Source organism: Sphaerodactylus townsendi, linkage group LG04 (genome assembly GCF_021028975.2).
Source record: "Sphaerodactylus townsendi isolate TG3544 linkage group LG04, MPM_Stown_v2.3, whole genome shotgun sequence".
Taxonomy (NCBI): domain Eukaryota; kingdom Metazoa; phylum Chordata; class Lepidosauria; order Squamata; family Sphaerodactylidae; genus Sphaerodactylus; species Sphaerodactylus townsendi.
Genome location: NC_059428.1, coordinates 155994738 through 156012721, shown reverse-complemented (window position 1 = coordinate 156012721; position 17984 = coordinate 155994738). Strand labels below are relative to the sequence as shown.

The window sequence follows — 17984 nt, the reverse complement described above, 5'->3', positions numbered from 1 at the left end:
CCGGGGAGCCGGTGGAGTACTGACCAATCACGATCCTCCCAATAAAGTCATTGCTGCTTTTCACGTTGTGCCCGTAGACTGAAGAAAGAAACAGAACAGACAGGACAGCTGATAGTGCGCCAGAAAGCGAGGTCTCCGGAACAAAAGATCCTGTGGACCTCAAAACATCACCAACGCAGAAAAGCTCAACTCATTCCCAGAAAAAAAAATCAACTTTAATGAGGTAGATCTAATGGGCGTGACTAAAGGAAAGGAGACGGAGTGTGGGGTAGTGGTGTGAATGCTAGACTGGAGAGATTTGGGTCATCTTATCACCTACTTAAGTGTGAAGCTTGCTGAGAATTCTTCCGCTAGCCACTTACTTTCAGCATAAACTATAGGGCTGTTGGGATTACAGTAGGATGTAGGAGCCCCCCAAGGGCTTATTTTGCCATGGAGGCTGGCTGGAAGATCTTGGACCAGGTTTAGTGGAGAGTGAACCTTACACCTCCAGGGCTATGGATTGGCTCTTCCCATCAGCCCCTGCCAGCATGGCCAATTGACCAGGGGCTGATGGGAATTGTAGTCCATAACATCTGGAGTGCCAAAGGTTCGCCACCACGGGACCAGGCCCTAATTCTCTTTAGAGCACAGGTGTTATGGACTACAGTTCCCATCATCCCCTGCCAGCATGATGCTGGCAGGGGGTGATGGGAACTGTAGTGCATAACATCTGGAGGGCCGCAAGTTTGACACCTGTGCTCTAGGGGCATAGTTTTATAAAATGGTGCTTGGGGCTACCCTGGGCACCATGCCACACCCCCTCCATAGCTGTGTCCCGCGCCAAACTCCACAAGGAGTTTAGGGCTGGGGCACAGTTGCAAGGGGAGGCACAGCCCTACAATGCGCCCCCAGGGCTCCAGACCCCCTGCACCCCTCATTTCGCCATTGACTCCCTCAGGATGAAAGAGAAGAGGGAAGAACATTGTTGTAAGCTGCTCTGGGTGTCCACTGGGGAGAGACGTGGGGGGGGGGGGAAATAGGTGAGAGCAACTCTGTGCAAACTGCCCCGGCATCCTTGAAGAAAGGATAAATACCTGCAGGACAGCTCATTGCTGCAGTCTCAGGGTGGGGTCTTCTCTGACCCACTGTTTAAACCTCGCGGGAAGATGAAGGGTGTAGCATGCAAGCTGCGACTACGGTTTAAATTCGCAACTCGACAACCACCACGGCTGCTCCTCTCCTCTCATACAGGGCCACGCCTCCTTGATGACGTGAAAGGATGTGTTCTATCTACTTGCAATAGGTGGGCACAAAGAAAGTCGTCTGGCACGGTTTCTTTTTAAAAGGGCAAAGCCAATTCCTTTAATCCTGCATTGTTCAAATTGCTTGCTAGAAACTTAGTGATTTGAGGGATAATTATCATGGTTCTTGATCTAACACCAACAACAAAAAAAACCCAAACAGGCACATACCCGGCGAAGCAAACAGCAAAATAACCCCCACCACCTAACTATAAAGCCCTCATTTTCAGTAATTATCACTGGATTGTACTTGTTAGAACCGCCTAAAAATAACCACCCATTATTATTAAACCACCCCAGTCTAAACACAGCTGGAAACATTAGTCCACTCAGTATTACAAAGATTCTCCGGGGACAGGAGATGACAAGATTTGAAGAAGGAAAGCGTTGTGTAGGGGAAATCACAAAAGAAGCCCGACATGTTCCTTCAAGAAGGTAAACAACAACAAAGAAATCAGAGATGGGTGCTTAACATACGTGACACTTTTACTGCTTTTAAAACAGTGCTAGGCTACAGGCTGGGTTTAAAAGGCCTTGTGAAACCGTGAGAACTAGTTTGAACTGCGGTACGGTCACGCCTACCTTGCAAGGCTGTCGTGAGGACCAAAACAGGAGAGAGGGCTACGCTATCGACGCTGCCCCTTGGAGAAAGGGCAGGATAAAAAGGTATAAATGGTTTAAAGACTGACTCACGGATCTATAATTTCTAACTTAAGTGCCTGAGACATAGGGCTTAGGAGACGAATACGACCTTTTCTAAAAGCAAGCAAAGTCTTTAAGGTAAGGTGAGTCATTGATAGGGTGCTAGAATAGCCATGATGTGAAGGGAATGACAGGCCACAAGGAGGCTAAAAGGGTTTCTTAGAGATGGTAAATGACAGAAGGGAACAGAGTCTAATAATCCAAAAGCGAACCACGCGTAAATTTATACCTGAGCATTAAAGCACCTGCTTTGTCTGTTCCTGTGTATTATTTATTCTACACAAGCACTTGGGCTGTGGAAACTGTACCGGTTGTTAACCAACATGTCGTTTGTTAGCAATGTGAAACTGTAAATGTTTAGTCTGAGCAAACAGGTGCCCTTAAACTGGCTCCTTGCAGATCTCTTGCTCTGAGCATTGGCTCTGAGAGCCAGAGTGGTGCAGTGGTTAAGAGCAGGTGCACTCTAATCTGGAGGACCGGGTTTGATTCCCCACTCTGCCACTTGAGCTGCAGAGGCTTATGAAGATCCTGCCGCAGGATGCCCCCTCTTTTGCTCACTGGCATTATATTAACCAGCAGAAGAAGAAGACTTTATTTACAGTCAATGACCAAATATATTACAAATCTCCAAAATATGTACAACAAAACAAGAATGCCGATCTCTCTCCTGTATTCCAGCACTATCCATCTATATATCATTATACTTTGTAGACATACCAAACAGCATAAAATTACTAGACAAAACAAAAACATCTAAGGGGGATACCATATTCAGATCATTTTTTTCTTTTTGATAATGAATAGACAGAATTTTCATACCCATTTAGTAATATCTTCCTTCTTATCTTGTAATAGTTTTTCACAACAAACTTTATCACAACAATACAGTCATCTTGTGTAGTAGATGTGACAGGGATTTTTTCCTTGCCTCCCTTTAAGCAAAGGGGACACTTTAATAACATATGCTGGGGTGGGGTCTCTTCCTAACTGATTAACGGGAACATCTCTCCTCAAAGATGGATAGTGTACATAAAATGCAAGTGCAGATTTGGATCCAGGGCACTTGGCACGCTTGGCATGAGAACTGGGGTGTTTGAAACACATCTCTTTTCACCTGTGAATTGTTGGAGGGTGGGAAGTGAAAGCGGGGCTTGGGGAAATACGTCCGTGCCAGAAATCTTGCAGCCACGTACCTTTGCCTCCGTTGGCCAGCAGACGCCTGGTGCGTAATCAGCCGTGGTGTTGATATTTCTCTTCCAGAATGAAGTTGAACTTGGAGAACTTCTGCTGTCCTTGAACTACCTTCCCAGCGCTGGAAGACTGAACGTAGACATCATTAGAGCAAAACAGCTGCTTCAGACGGACATGAGCCAAGGATCAGGTAACGCTGAGCGCTTTTGCGAAGGGATTAGACACGCCAAGCTGTTGATGTGTTAATATATGCCTGGCTCGATAGCCTGGTTAAGTGGGCTAAGTACAAGATACTCGAAAGATTTGAATGCTTGAGGCGGAGAGGCAGATGTTTCCATCACTGAAGTCGCTTTGAGAATCTCTGCCCCCAAAGGTAGACAACTGACAGCACACTCAGGCTCTAAACACCGGCGTGCTGGATTAGTTAGCACGGCACGGCAACTCTCTTGCTTCGATCTGAAATGGTATGCCTCATCCCCCTCTTTCTTTCTCCTGCCTGTCTGAGCCAGTTGACCGGACGAGCAGAGACTGCATGTCAGAAGAGAGGTTGTGTGTGAATTGGTTCACCCTTTCTCCTTCCTTGAGAGCCAGCGTGGTGCAGTGGTTAAGAGCAGGTGCACTCTAATCTGGAGAACCAGGTTTGATTCCTCGCTGTGCCACTTGAGCTGCGGAGGCTGATCTGGGGAACCAGGTTAGCTTGTGCACTCCAACACACGCCAGCTGGGTGACCTTGGGCTAGCCACAGTTCTTCAGAGCTCTCTCAGCTCCACCTGCCTCACAGGGTGTTTGTTGTGGGTGGTGGGGAAGGGAAAGGAGATAGTAAGCCCCTTTGAGTCTCCTTACAGGAGAGAAAGGGGGGCTATAAATCCAAACTCTTCTCTTCTTCTTCCTCTAAGCCTTTATTTTGTTGTTATTCCTGTTCCTCGCTGTTCCTTTTGAATGTTTGCCGTCTCAAGGAAAACAGCGTAGCCACCACCCCTTCACAAGGCCGGCATTTAGATTTTCTTGGCAGAAAGTAAACAGGGTACATTTTGACCTCTGCTGCTGAGAAGCCCAGATGACTCATTCGGGGATTTTAAGAGTGCTTAGAACGAGGCTGTTTGCAAAGGCCACCTGCCTGCTGAATCTCTCCACCTAAAACAACATAAAACATCTTGGTTTTACCATGTTATGAGACCAGCCGCCTAGGTGAGGATTGATAGATAATCCACTTGCATACGTCGGATTCCAATATGTGTTTTTTTCCCTCTAAAGGGAGCGCAGACTCTCAAAATCTCATACCCCGAAAATCTTGTGGGTCTCTAGCCAGTGTGGTGTGGTGGTTAAGCATGGTGGACTCTAGTGGAACCAGTGTGGCGCAGTGGCTAAGAGCAGGTGGACTGCTGGGTGACCCTGGGCTAGTCACAGTCCTCTCAGAACTCTCTCAGCCCCAGCTACCTCACAAAGGCTCATTCCGCACATGCAGAATAATGCACTTTCAAACTGCTTTCAATGCTCTTTGAAGCTGTGCGGAAGAGCAAAATCCACCGGCAAACAGTTGTGAAAGTGTTTGAAAATGCATTATTTTGCGTGTGTGGAAGGGGTTAAAGTTTCTGTTGTGGGGAGAGGAAGGGAAAGGAGTTTGTCAGCCACCTTGAGTCTCCTTACAGGAGAGTACAGCAGGGTATAAATCTTCTCCTTCTTCTCCCAGGTGTTACTGGATTCAAATGGAGATCCTCTACTGCAGAGGCCACCCTCTGAAATGATTATCCCAAAACGAAAAATCACAAAAATATTCTCTAGAGCTTTAGCATGCTGGGCTCAGCTCAGGCTGTGGCAATGAGCCAAAATGCCAGGAGTCCTTTGACTGTGCCCTTTGGCACACTCCAAAGGCCCATGCTTCTGACCATGCCAGACATAGGGACTCTTTAGTTTGGAGAGGAGACGTCTGAGGGCGGATATGATTGAAGTCTATAAAATTATGCATGGGGTAGAAAATGTTGACAGAGAGACATTTTTCTCTCTTTCTCACAATACTAGAACCAGGGGGCATACATTGAAAATTCTGGAGGGTAGAATTAGAACTAATAAAAGGAGACGTTTCTTCCCGCAACACGTGATTGGTGTTTGGAATATGCTGCCACAGAAGGTGGTGATGGCCACTTACCTGGATAGCTTTCAAAGGGGCTTGGACAGGTTGATGGAGGAGAAGTCGATCTATGGCTGCCAATCTTGATGCTCCTTGATCTGAGGTTGCAAATGCCTTAGCAGACCAGGGGCTCGGGAGGAGCAGCAGCAGCAGAAGGCCATTGCTTTCACCTCCTGCCTGTGAGCTCCCAAAGGCACCTGGTGGGCCACTGCGAGTAGCAGAGTGCTGGACTAGATGGACTCTGGTCTGATCCAGCAGGCTCTTCCTTATGTTCTTAAGGCCATTGCTTTCACCTCCTCCCTGTGAGTTCCCCAAGGCACCTGGTGGGCCACTGCGAGTAGCAGAGTGCTGGACTAGATGGACTCTGGTCTGATCCAGCAGGCTTTTTCTTATGTTCTTATAGGACAGGAAACGAGATCAGCTCTGATTCAATTTCCAGAATTTCCCCCAGATTCCCCTCTTGTGCTGTATAACTAATCGTTAGCAAATTACAGCAGTAAATTTGGAACTCTGCGTCTTTTCAATTCAGATCCCTTTGTGAAAATCCAGCTTGTCCATGGATTGAAGTTGGCAAAAACAAAGAAGACCTCTTTCATCAAAGGTACCATAGACCCCTTCTACAACGAGTCCTTCAGTTTCCGGGTGCAGCAGGAAGAACTCGGAAACGCCAGCTTAGTGTTCACAGGTATGTGGGCCAGGCCGCGTCAGTCGTGTCTTTTAAATATGTGTTTCGGTTTCAAATACAGAAAACCAGGATTATGTTGTGTCCGATCAGACATGCCTCTGAAGATGTCAGTTGTAGATGTGGGCAAAAAGTTAGGCACAAAAGACCACCACCACACAGCCTGGAAAACCCACCACAGCCAGTTGATTTCAGCCATGAAAGCTTTTACAGTATGGTGTCCCTGGAAGCTCAAAAATGTAATAGATATTGCTGGACACAGATGTATTTTCTATGAATAATAATCCTTTGAAACGTAGCTTGACTAAGAAGAAGGGGTTTGAACAATATATGAACAAAGGGTCATCTTTCTGTGAAGGAATAGTTAGATAAGATCACCTCCAGAACCAGCGTGGTGTTGTGGTTAAGAGCAGGTGCACTCTAACCGGGAGAACCAGGTTTGATTCGCTGCTCTGCCATTGAGCAGTGGAGGTTTATCTGGGGAACCAGATTAGCTTGTTCACTCCAACACATGCCAGCTGGGTGACCTTGGGCTAGTCATAGTTCTTCGGAGCTCTCTCAGCCCCACCCACCTCACAGGGTGTTTGTTGTGGGGGAGGGAAGGGAAAGGAGATTGTAAGCCCCTTTGAGTCTCCTTACATGGGAGAAAGGGGGGATATAAATCCAAATTCTTCTTCTTCTCTTGTTTTGAAAACCAGTTTGTGGTGTGAATATTGGAAATGGCTCTAAGGGGATTGGCTCCTTGGTTCATCTAGTATCTGCTTTAACAAGCTGCATGAAGTCTTAGGAAAACAAGGAGGCCAATACAGAAAGACAGAAGAAGGAGAAGGAGAAGTAGGGGTGGGTAACGTGGTGGCCAAGTTTGCAGATGATACCAAATTATGTAGGGTGGTGAGAACCACAAAGGATTGCGAAGAGCTCCAAGCGGACCTTGATAAATTAGGTGAGTGGGCTAAGAAATTGCAAATGCAGTTCAATGTAGCAAAATGCAAAGTGATGCAAATAGGGGCAAAAAAATCCAAACTCCACATACACGCTACAAGGGTCAGTGCTATCAGTCACAGACTAGGAAAGGGATTTGGGCATCTTAGTTGATAGTTCCATGGGAATGTCAACTCAATGCATGGCAGCTGTGAAAAAGGCAAACTCTATGCTACAGGGATAATTAGGAAAGGAGTTGATAATAAAACTGCAAAATTTGTCATACCCATATATAAAGCAGTGGTGGGACAGCACTTGGAGTACTGTGTTCAGTTCTGAGGTAAGCCACATCTCAAAAAGAATATCAAAGAGATAGAAAAAGTGCAGAGAAAGGCAATGAGGATGATTGAAGGATTGGAGCACCTTCCTTATGAGGAGAGGCTGCAGCGTTTGGAACTCTTTAGTTTGGAGAGGAGACGTCTGAGGGGGGATATGATTGAAGTCTATAAAATTATGCATGGGGTAGAAAATGTTGACAGGGAGAAATTTTTCTCTCTTTCTCACAATACTAGAACCAGGGGGCATTCATTGAAAATGCTGGGGGGAAGAATTAGGACTAATAAAAGGAAACACTTCTTCATGCAACGTGTGATTAGTGTTTGGAATATGCTGCCTCAGGAGGTGGTGATGGCCACTTACCTGGATAGCTTTCAAAGGGGCTTGGACAGATTGATGGAGGAGAAGTTGATTTATGGCTACCAATCTTGATCCTCCTTGATCTGAGGTTGCAAATGCCTTAGCAGACCAGGGGCTCGGGAGGAGCAGCAGCAGGCCATTGCTTTCACATCCTGCATGTGAGCTCCCAAAGGCATCTGGTGGGCCACTGCGAGTAGCAGAGTGCTGGACTAGATGGACTCTGGTCTAATCCAGCAGGCTCGTTCTTATGAGAAGAAGAAGGAGAGTTGGATTTATATCCCCCCTTTCTCTCCTGTAAGAAAGCATAAATACGTACATTTCCCTGTCCACACAACACGCTGAGAGGACCATCCTCCCAGTTCGACAGGCTCCCACCGCACACAATTGCAATGTCTGGAAAGGTCTTCTGTTTTCTCTGTGTAACCTTTCAACATTTCAGCGCCAAAGCAATTGCAAGGGAACAAAATGGGCTTCTTTTGTTGTTGTTATTGCTGCTCCCACGGTAGAAACAGATGTTCTGGGAGACGAGAAGCTAAAATTGAATCCATTAGCTTGTTTCCAAACATTTCATAACCAGACCGCTGCTCATCAGCAATTTAAATTGTGCCCGGTCTGTACAAGATTTTTGTCCTCTGCCGAAAAGGCTATGATGAATAGGGACGCGGCAGGAACCATCTTGAACGCACCCTTTCATGTACACGGGTGAAATCATTCCTGTGATCCAGCCTCTTTTTAGTCCCCAGCTAAAGATGTTTCACCTCGGCATACAAAACACTGACTCTCCGTACTCTGTCTCAGGGGAAGTAGACAGTGCGGTTGTGCTTTGTGTGTGGAAGTGAAAGGATCCTATTTCCGCTGGGAAAAAATGGTCCAGATTCTCTTTTAGCGTACGAGTATCTTATTTAGAGTATCTGAGAGTATCCAATTTAAGTGCTACTTTTGGCAAAACCGTTCTTGCCTGCACTGCTAAACACTGAACTTTGAACAAAGAGCATTTTATATTGCCCTGGGCGACTATTAGCAAAACTTGCCCTTCTGTAAAGTTTTGCCCGCCATTTTCTTTCCCATTCCTGCCCAGCATTTTACCCCCACCCCCCGCAAGCTGGGTACTCATTTTACTGACCTCAGAAGGATAAAAGACTGAGCCATCCTTGAAGAAGAAGAAGAAGAGTTTGGATTTATATCCCCCTTTCTCTCCTGTAGGAGACTCAAAGGGGCTGACAATCTCCTTGCCCTTCCCCGCTCACAACAAGCACCCTGTGAGGTAGGCGGGGCTGAGAGAGCTCCAAGAAGCTGTGACTAGCCCAAGGTCACCCAGCTGGCGTGTGTGGGAGTGCACAGGCTAACCTGAATTCCCCAGATAAGCCTCCACAGCTCAGGCGGCAGAGCTGGGAATCAAACCCAGTTCCTCCAGATTAGATACACGAGCTCTTAACCTCCTACGCCACTGCTTGAGCCATTTACCTGAAAGCAACTTCTGTTGGGATCGAACTCACATCGTGGCCAGAGGAAGGAGGCACAGAAACAATTAACTGTTGTAGCAATTCAGAGCCATCTAGCTGTTGCCTGGAGTATCGATTATAGCCATGTTGACACTGTGCCAGCTAATTTTACTCCTCTGTACCAACCTGCCTTTGTTTCAAAGAGGCACAGTTGCAGCAAACACCAGCTATTCATCCCATGTGTGCGTTTCCCCGGCCTCCTGACTTCTGATAACCCCAGATGCTACCAAAACAACCCTGATGCATATTATTTAGGACAAGCCTCAGCTTGCCTTCTGCCCTCCACCGAGGAACCATCTCGGATCCCTCTCACCTCCTCCGTGGATCGCAGCTAATTTCGCAACTTCGTTTGACAGCATGAATACATCTAAAACCATGCCAGAGTAGAAGCCATATTAGTTTCATGCAGCAAAAATAAGAGGAGTTGAATTCCAGCACTAGCTTTGGCAGGTCAGAGTCCACGGGGTCGGGTCATGTGGTAGGTCCTCACTGCTCAGAGGGACACAAGTTTTTGAACAAGTAAAGTCCAAAGACTTGAGTCTCCTAACAGGAGAGAAAGGTGGGGGTATAAATCTAAACTCTTCTCTTTTTCTTCTTCTTGCATGAATTCGGGAATCACCTTGCCCTGGAATACTTTCATTGCATAAGGCAGTGATGGCGAACCTTTTCGAGACTGAGTGCCCAAATTGCAACCCAAAACCCACTTATTTATCGCCAAGTGCCAACACGGCAAATTAACCTGAATACTGAGGTTTTAGTTTAGAAAAAACGGTGGGCTCCGAGGCGTGCGTTACTTAGGAGTAGGCTTGGTGGTAGTCGGTGACTTTGCTTTGAAGCAACCATGCAACTCTTCCAATGGGTGAATCACGACCCTAGGAGGGTTTTCTCAGAAGCAAGCCCCATTGCCAGCAACCGAGCTTACTCCCAGGTAAAGGATCGCGCTTTAGTTCTTCGCATGAAAATCAGTGGGGTTTAACAGCACTTAAAAGGGTTACCTACACTGCTTCCCCAAAACTGGGTCTTAGGTTTAATGCTAATAATCGAGCCCAGCAGCCCAGGCCAGCCTAGATGTGGGGGGGGCACTCTGTTTGCACGTGCCCACAGAGAGGGCTCTGAGTGCCACCTCTGGCACCCGTGCCATAGGTTCGCCACCACTGGCATAAGGTGTATTTGAGCCCACTTTCATTTAAAAAAAAAACCATCTTGGGGTGGTTGATATGTCTCTTTGAGGGTTCTGACTTTTGGGTGGGAGGAGACAGTCCCGCTAAGCTTATCTCACCCCGTTGTCCACGTTCTGGGGGGAGAATAGTCTCCCATGTATCGTTTATTGGGAATATTTGTTTCCTGCTTTTTCGGCCGCGTGATGGATCCAAAGCAGCTCACAATTGCACTGCAGAATAAATCAAAACTAATTGCACTCAAACGAGCAGCGTTAAAATCCGAAGAGTAGCAATTACAAATTGGAGCCAAAATTTCATGGCGGCCGCATAATAGCAGGAGAAAACAATTCTCACCCTTGCACGAGAACACACCCGAATACACCGATATAAAAAAGCAAACCCTCCGAACGCTTACTGAAATCAAAGCAAACACAAGACTGTATTAAAGCAGACGAAAACCAATAAAATGGCCCTCTCCAGGGATTTGAATATTGTTAGTAGGTTTGCCAGATGAACGTTCCAAGGAAGGGCTTTCAGGGTCACAAAGGGTCATTCCTCAATGGAGTGAGTAGGGTAGTTTGGAAGAGTTTTGGGTTTATATCCCCCCTTTCTCTCCTGTAAGGAGACTCCAAGGGGCTGACAATCTCCTTTCCCTTCTCCTCCCACAACAAACACCCTGTGAGGTGGGCGGGGCCGAGGGAGCTCCATGTTGAAGTGCACCAGCTAATTTGCTTCACCAGATAAGCCTCCACAGCTCAAGTGGCAGAGCAGAGAATCAAACCCGGTTCTCTATATTAACCTGCTCTTAACCACTACACCCCACTGGCTCTAGGGTAGTTTGAGATTGGAAGCTGGCAAAGTGATAAACCGGCTTCCTTTATTGAAGCACCTGCCATTGAAAGTAAAAGCTACTACTGGTAGTAAATTACTCAATAGGTGGTTACATTCCTGGTCTTGTGCCTTAGCTCCGACCTGGATGGCACAGGGTAGCTCAGTCTGGTCAGATTTTGGAAACTAACCAGGATCATCAACCCTTGGTTGGGAGTCTACCGTGGAAGTCCAAGGCTGTTAAAAAGAGTAGCATGCCGCTTCATTTCATTTCTTGCCTTGAAAATCCTAAATACTTTATGACACTTTCTACCACGACTGAAGGCAATTTAGTTTCCCTATAAGAAGAAGAGTTTGGCTTTATATCCCCCCTTTCTCTCCTGCAGGAGACTCAAAGGGGCTTACAATCTCCTTGCCCTTCCCCCCTCACAACAAACACCCTGTGAGGTAGGTGGGGCTGAGAGAGCTCCGAGAAGCTGTGACTAGCCCAAGGTCACCCAGCTGGCGTGTGTGGGAGTGCACAGGCTAATCTGAATTCCCCAGATAAGCCTCCACAGCTCAGGCGGCAGAGATAGGAATCAAACCTGGTTCCTCCAGATTACTGTGTTTCCCCGAAAATAAGACAGTGTCTTATATTGATTTTTGCTCCCCAAGATGCGCTATGTCTTATTTTCAGGGGATGTCTTATTTTTCTGTGTTCTGTTTGTCGGACATGCTTCCAAACAAAAACTTTGCTACGTCTTACTTTTGGGGGGTGCCTTATATTTCACACTTCAGCAAAACCTCTACTATGTCTTATTTTCTGGGAATGTTTTGTATTCGGGGAAACAGGGTAGATGCATGAGCTCTTAACCTCCTGGTTAGATACACAAGCTCTTAACCTCCTACGCCACTGCTGCTGCTGTCTGTCTAATCCAGCATACCAAATCCAGATGTCTGTCTAATCCAGCATACCAAATGACCTCTGAGATCCCAGAATCAAGACCCTCTGAACTATTCAGGGGGACATCACCTACCTTGGCCATTTTCACGGATTATCAGAGTTGCCAAAATTATTCTGCATTCTGTTAGATCTCTTCCAGACAGCCATTGTCTGACACTATCGTCATCATTGAGCCCGGGGGGGGGGGGGGGGGTTTTGCTGCTTCTGTGATTTTTGAGTCACCGCCTTTACAATTAAATAACAGCAGTAAATATCTGGCATTGGGTCTGGCCCGGACAAATTACGCTGATGTTTTTTTCAGAGAACAGCGCTGGTGTTTTCAAATGTTGTCATCCTGCTGTTTCTATTTGGGCCCGTCAACATTTCAATGTTGCTCCCCTGTTCTCACCAGAGGAAGTTCTAGGTCTTCCAAGAAATTCGGCGTCCTTTTAACAGCACAGCTGCAGTTTCTGAACTTCTCGGAAAAAGCCTATGGAGGAACAGAATGTAACAAACGTCATGTCCCAAACATCTCAGAGTTATGGGGTAGGGCAGGGGGTCAAACATGTGGCCCAGGAGCCAGATTTGGACCCTTGAGAGGGCTTACCAGGTCCACGAGCCAGCTGAGACAACGCCCGCCCACCCCCAACCCATGGAACTCACCAAGCCAGATTGGGAGCAAGAGGAAGAGGTACTCCCTTGGTTCATAGACCTGCTAAACCCACTGAAGCTGAGGTAGCCATTCACCCCAGTGCCACTGGTGGGCCCCGGGGAGCCTGCTGAGGGCCCACCAACCAAGGCAGACCCCCACCCCACCCCAAGCCCAACCAAGTCACATTCATGTCATATTCAGTGTGGTGTAGTGGTTAAGAGCAGATGCTCTCTAATCTGGAAGACCGGGTTTGATTCTCTGCTGTGCCACCTGAGCTGTGGAGTCTGATCTGGTGAACCAGATTAGCTTGTGCACTCCAACACATGCCAGCTGGGTGACCTTGGGCTAGTCACAGTTCTTCGGAGCTCTCTCAGCCCCAGGGGGATATAAATCCAACCTTCTTCTTGTAACAAATCCCTGGGATAAGGTGTTGTAAGAATGTGCTCTGTATATACTTAGGACAGGGGTAGGGAACCTGCGGCTCGAGAGCCGTATGCGGCTCTTCTGCCCTTGCACTGTGGCTTCATGAGCCGAGCCTCCGGCCCCATCCTTGCCCGCCCTGCAGGCAGCAGGGCGGGCGCACCAACTGCCCACGGTCGGCTGGGCCGCGCCACAGGCTTCCCCTCTCGCCCGCCCCATTGGAGCGGGGCGGGCGCTTTCCCGGCGGCTGGCGAGGCCGAGCCGCCGGCTTCATCCTTGCCCGCCCTGCAGGCAGCAGGGCGGGCGCATCCATGCGCTTCTCAGAATGAGCGGAGTAAAAGGTTAAAAAACCCCCTATATATATAGTGTTGTCTTTATTTTAAATGTCAAAAATTATTTGCGGCTCCAAGTGTTTTCTTTTCCCGTGGAAAACGGGTCCAAATGGCTCTTTGAGTGTTAAAGGTTCCCTACCCCTGACTTAGGAGGTATTTTATGGAGGTGATTTTGAACATTTTATGGAGGTGATTTTGAACAAGGATGCCTTGTTTGTCTGGCTGGTATGCAACGAAAAGGTTCGTTCCTGTCCCAAATATCCTCCTTTGAGGGATGTTTTTGAGAAAAACCTTCATCCCTGTTTTGAATAATAAAGCCGTGGCTCTTCTCACATGACCACAAATAAGGAAGGGACGGGGTCAAAATGCACCAAACAGCTCTGATGGGACCCTGAGACCTCCGCAGAATCTGTCCTGTCTGTTTTCATTAATGTAAACAGAGGACAGGATTGGAAGCACAAAAGTATACAGAATGAATCCCTTGGTCACACACACACACACACACACACACACACACACACACACACACACACACACACACACACACACACACACACACACACACACACACACACACACACACACACACACACACACACACACACACACACACACACACACACACACACACACACAGAGAGAGTGCTGCTTTTGCTGAGCTGGAATTTGAATCTGTCCTGTCTGTTTTCCAGACTGGATTATTTCATGAATGTAAACAGAGGACAGGATTGGAAGCACAAAAGTATACAGAATGAATCCCTTGGTGAAAAAGCATTGATTCCCCCTTCCCCCCCACACACACACTCACTCTTAGAAAGGCAGGCCACAGAGATCACAAAGACACATGGCTGGTCCCCCCCTGTGGGAAAAGGCACCAGGTTGTCAGGAGCAGAAAGTAATACCCCAGATGTTGCCAGTTGCTTGTGGCGGGAGGGTGGCCAGCAAGGGTCAGGATGATTTGCTAAACTGATCATTAGCTGTTCCAGGCCTCTGGAACACATCACACCTGTCACGGTGGAGGATTAAGCCCAGCCCGAGAAGGAGTGACGCAAAGGTCAGTTGCTGAAATGTTGGAGCTGGCGGGGAGAAGGAAAAAAATGTGCGTTTTGCAGTCTTTGAGATGCAAAGGCTTCGGAGGAAAAGGTGCCCTTTTGCAGGCTCGCTTCCATCGCTTTGCAGTTCGTGCCGCCCCGCCCACGGGCTTCCCGGTCTGCTCGTTAGATCGACTCTCAAGCGAAGGCCTGCCGGGGTGGAGAATTGGGTTGTCAGTCTCCAGGTGGCAGATGGAGATCTCCCCACTATTACAACCGATCTCTGGGCAACAGAAATCAGTTCCCCTGGAGAAAACGGCCACTGTGAACTCTATGGCATTATACTCCATTGAATTATTTCCAGAGGCATGTTTAGGGGAAATGTAGCCTGGTGCAAAATCTGCCGCTCCTCCCCGTATGGGCGACCCCACGACCCAATAACTTTTTTTGCACCAGTTCTTGAAGTCAGTGTATGGGGAAGGAGGACGGGTGTGTGGGGGTAATTTTCTGGGGGGCCCCCCTTGTGACTAAACGGCTGCAGCTCAGGGACATAACATTTGACCCCTTATTATTGTTGTTGTTGTTGTTGTTGTTGTTGTTGTTGTTGTTGTTGTTAATACACATAACAACACAGCACAAGTGTCTGGAATTCATCTCTGAATATCGAGTCCTTCCCAAGGACCTAGGATATTAGAGGTATTTGCGTAGAATGTGTGCAGTTCCTAGAAGTGCTGCTTTCTGCAGCATGTGGACTGATGTTCTGTCCAAGTTTAGGCTTTCCAGATGTTTTTCAAGATTTCTTGGGATTCCTCCTAGAGCACCGACTATTAGTGGGATTTTATCATCATCATCATCATCATCATCATCATCATCATCATCATCATTAATTTAGATTTATAGGCCGCCTCACCCCCAAAGGGCTGTCCCCCTGGGCGCCTGACTCAGCAAATCCCGCCCACTTCAGACTCCACCCACAAAATTAGGTGTTTCCCAACTCAGAGCTGGCTGCCCTATAGAGAAAGCAAGGGGTCTTTGCCTGGAGGTTATGGGGTCCAGGGAGCCTCATGTACAATGGGGACCACTAGAGACCCCTCATCCCTTGAGAAGTCTTCCTTTTCTTTTGGGGACTCTCCCTTCCAAGTCAAAGATGGGTTAAGATTAGTGCTGACATTGCCATTTGGGGGAGCACGAATTGTGGGCGCGGGGTTCAGAAAAGCCGCAGGGACTTTTGTGAAACTTTCCAGAGACGTCGTGTGAGTCATCCGAGTCTAAAACCAGCTGCAAATATTTTTTTAAAAAAATCCAATCTTTGGACTTAAAACTAATGATATTTGCAAACCTAATAAATCTTTCTTTTATTTCCCACTGGGCCTGTAAGATTACATGTTCTCAAGCTTTCGGAGCTTCTTCCGGCAATAAAGAATAGGGAAATTTACTTTCCGAAATTCAGAGCAGATCCTCTAATGAACCAGACGAGAGGCTGAGGGGAAACCACTGGAAATCGGCATGTAGGCGGCAGCTTCTGAAGTGTGGGTCCCTTGTATTTCTGTGGATGCTGAGGATCGAGGGGCCACAACCACCTAAGCCTGAAGGATAAGATAATGTGAGGCCAGAACTCAAGTCCGGCCTGCTCAGCTGTTTGAGAAAAGATAGGTTAGAAATAAAGCATCAGACATCTGACATCAGAAACAAACAGACAGTTTTTACTTAGCAGAATATAGAAAGTTACAGAAGGTGAACCCTTTCTGGGTGCTCTCCAAAGAGAGACACCCCTCCTTCTGGGTGCTCTCGGAAGAGAGGCACACCCACCATAGGAAAGACCTTAGTCTTTATAGATACAAAGAATGCATACGTCACAGTTCATCCCTGTACCCACGTACATAATCCATACCCCTTTCACGTGCTATAAGCATGAACCTTAAAATCCCATTGGATAGTTTCTGTCTCCTTGTCACATTAAGACAGCCTCTATTCTACGTGTCACATTCCTTCTGTTATTCAAACGCTGCATGCTGTTTCTCACGTCCCTCTGCCCATATGCAAACGGCTGCAATAAAACTAACCTGTTGTATTTCTTGTTTCCAAGAAAAACCTGTTTTCTAAATTTGCTCCTGAGGAGAGATATTTCCTTCCTAGGGCATGCAGGTTTGACATTCCTTTAGATCACAAAACTTCTCTTTTCCCACTTTAAAATGATTTTCCCTTTAAAAGATTATACAAACATGATTCTAACAATTATTCCCTTCGATTTCAATACAATAGAATTGTAGTGAAATACAAATAAGTGTGAATCTCTCATTATCATTTTTGTGTTCATTTAACATATATAGAAAAACACTTTTTCCATTTAACCAATCACCTTCATTTCTAACCCCAAAACAAAGTTATAAAGTATATGTCTGCTGTCATGTTGGCCTTTAGTGACAAGATCTTAAACATGTTTATCTTTGCTTGCCTGCATAATCACTGACAAGCTTCTAAAATGCCTTTTGACCTGCTGCTTACAGCAGACCTGCTAGTCCAGGGGTAGGGAACCTTTAACACTCAAAGAGCCATTTGGACCTGTTTTCCACGGGAAAAGAAAACACTTGGAGCCGCAAATAATTTTTGACATTTAAAATAAAGACAACACTGTATATATTGGGTTTTTTTACCTTTTACTCCACTCATTCTGAGAAGCGCATGGATGCGCCCGTCCTGCTGCCTGCAGGGCGGGCAAGGATGAAGCCGGTGGCTCAGCCTTGCCGTCCGCCGGGAAAGCGCCCGCCCCGTGAGAGGAAGCCCGCGGCGTGGCCCAGCCGTCCGCGGGCAGTTGATGCGCCCGCCCTACTGCCTGCAGGACAGGCAAGGATGAAGCCGGCAGCTCGGCTCGTGGAGCCGCAGTGCAAGGGCAGAAGAGCCGCATGCGGCTCTAGAACCGCAGGTTCCCTACCCCTGTGCTAGTCACTATATACAGAAACTCCATTTTGATTCTTAGCAATCTTTGGTTCATACAACTCAATCAAACCCAAATTTATAGACATTCTGGTCCATCTCCACAATAATAATAACAACGGCATATAAATGGATAAAGTTACACACTGATTCAAATGGTCTCTGGCCTTTTCTAGCAAAAGATCCTTATAAACCTAGGTGGGCTCAAGAGATGGAGAAGTGCCTTAATAAATGTGGCCTTCCATATAACATCCATATGATCAAAAATTGGGATCATTTTAAAAGTGAACTTACCCAAAGAATCAAAGATGTATCACGACAGTCTGATCTGGCAAGATATTCAGATTTTCCTCTATACTATACACAGAAATATATCACTGCCCCTGCTCCTTATTTAACTTATCTGGATAATAAAGATCTAAGGAGAGCTTTTACTCTTGCAAGAAGTGCACATTTACCTTCTGCTGTCTTAGAAGGGAAATACCAAAAGATACCTAATGCTGCAAGGTTATGTTCTTGCTCTCTGAATTCTGTAGAAACTATAGAGCATATGTTATTAAAGTGTCCCCTTTATGAGGAGGCAAGGAAAAAATGCCTGTC

At 46.9% G+C, this 17984-nt stretch overlaps 1 protein-coding gene across 1 annotated transcript; it reads left to right on the top strand.

The window, feature by feature from the left end:
- The first annotated feature begins 1148 nt into the window (after window positions 1–1148).
- On the top strand, window positions 1149–6267 carry LOC125431420 (protein kinase C-like). Its single transcript, XM_048494186.1, has 3 exons — window positions 1149–1253; window positions 3246–3366; window positions 5834–6267. The coding sequence occupies exons 1-3, from the start codon at window positions 1149–1151 to the stop codon at window positions 6265–6267; spliced, it is 660 nt and encodes a 219-aa protein (XP_048350143.1).
- Window positions 6268–17984: the final 11717 nt, after the last annotated feature.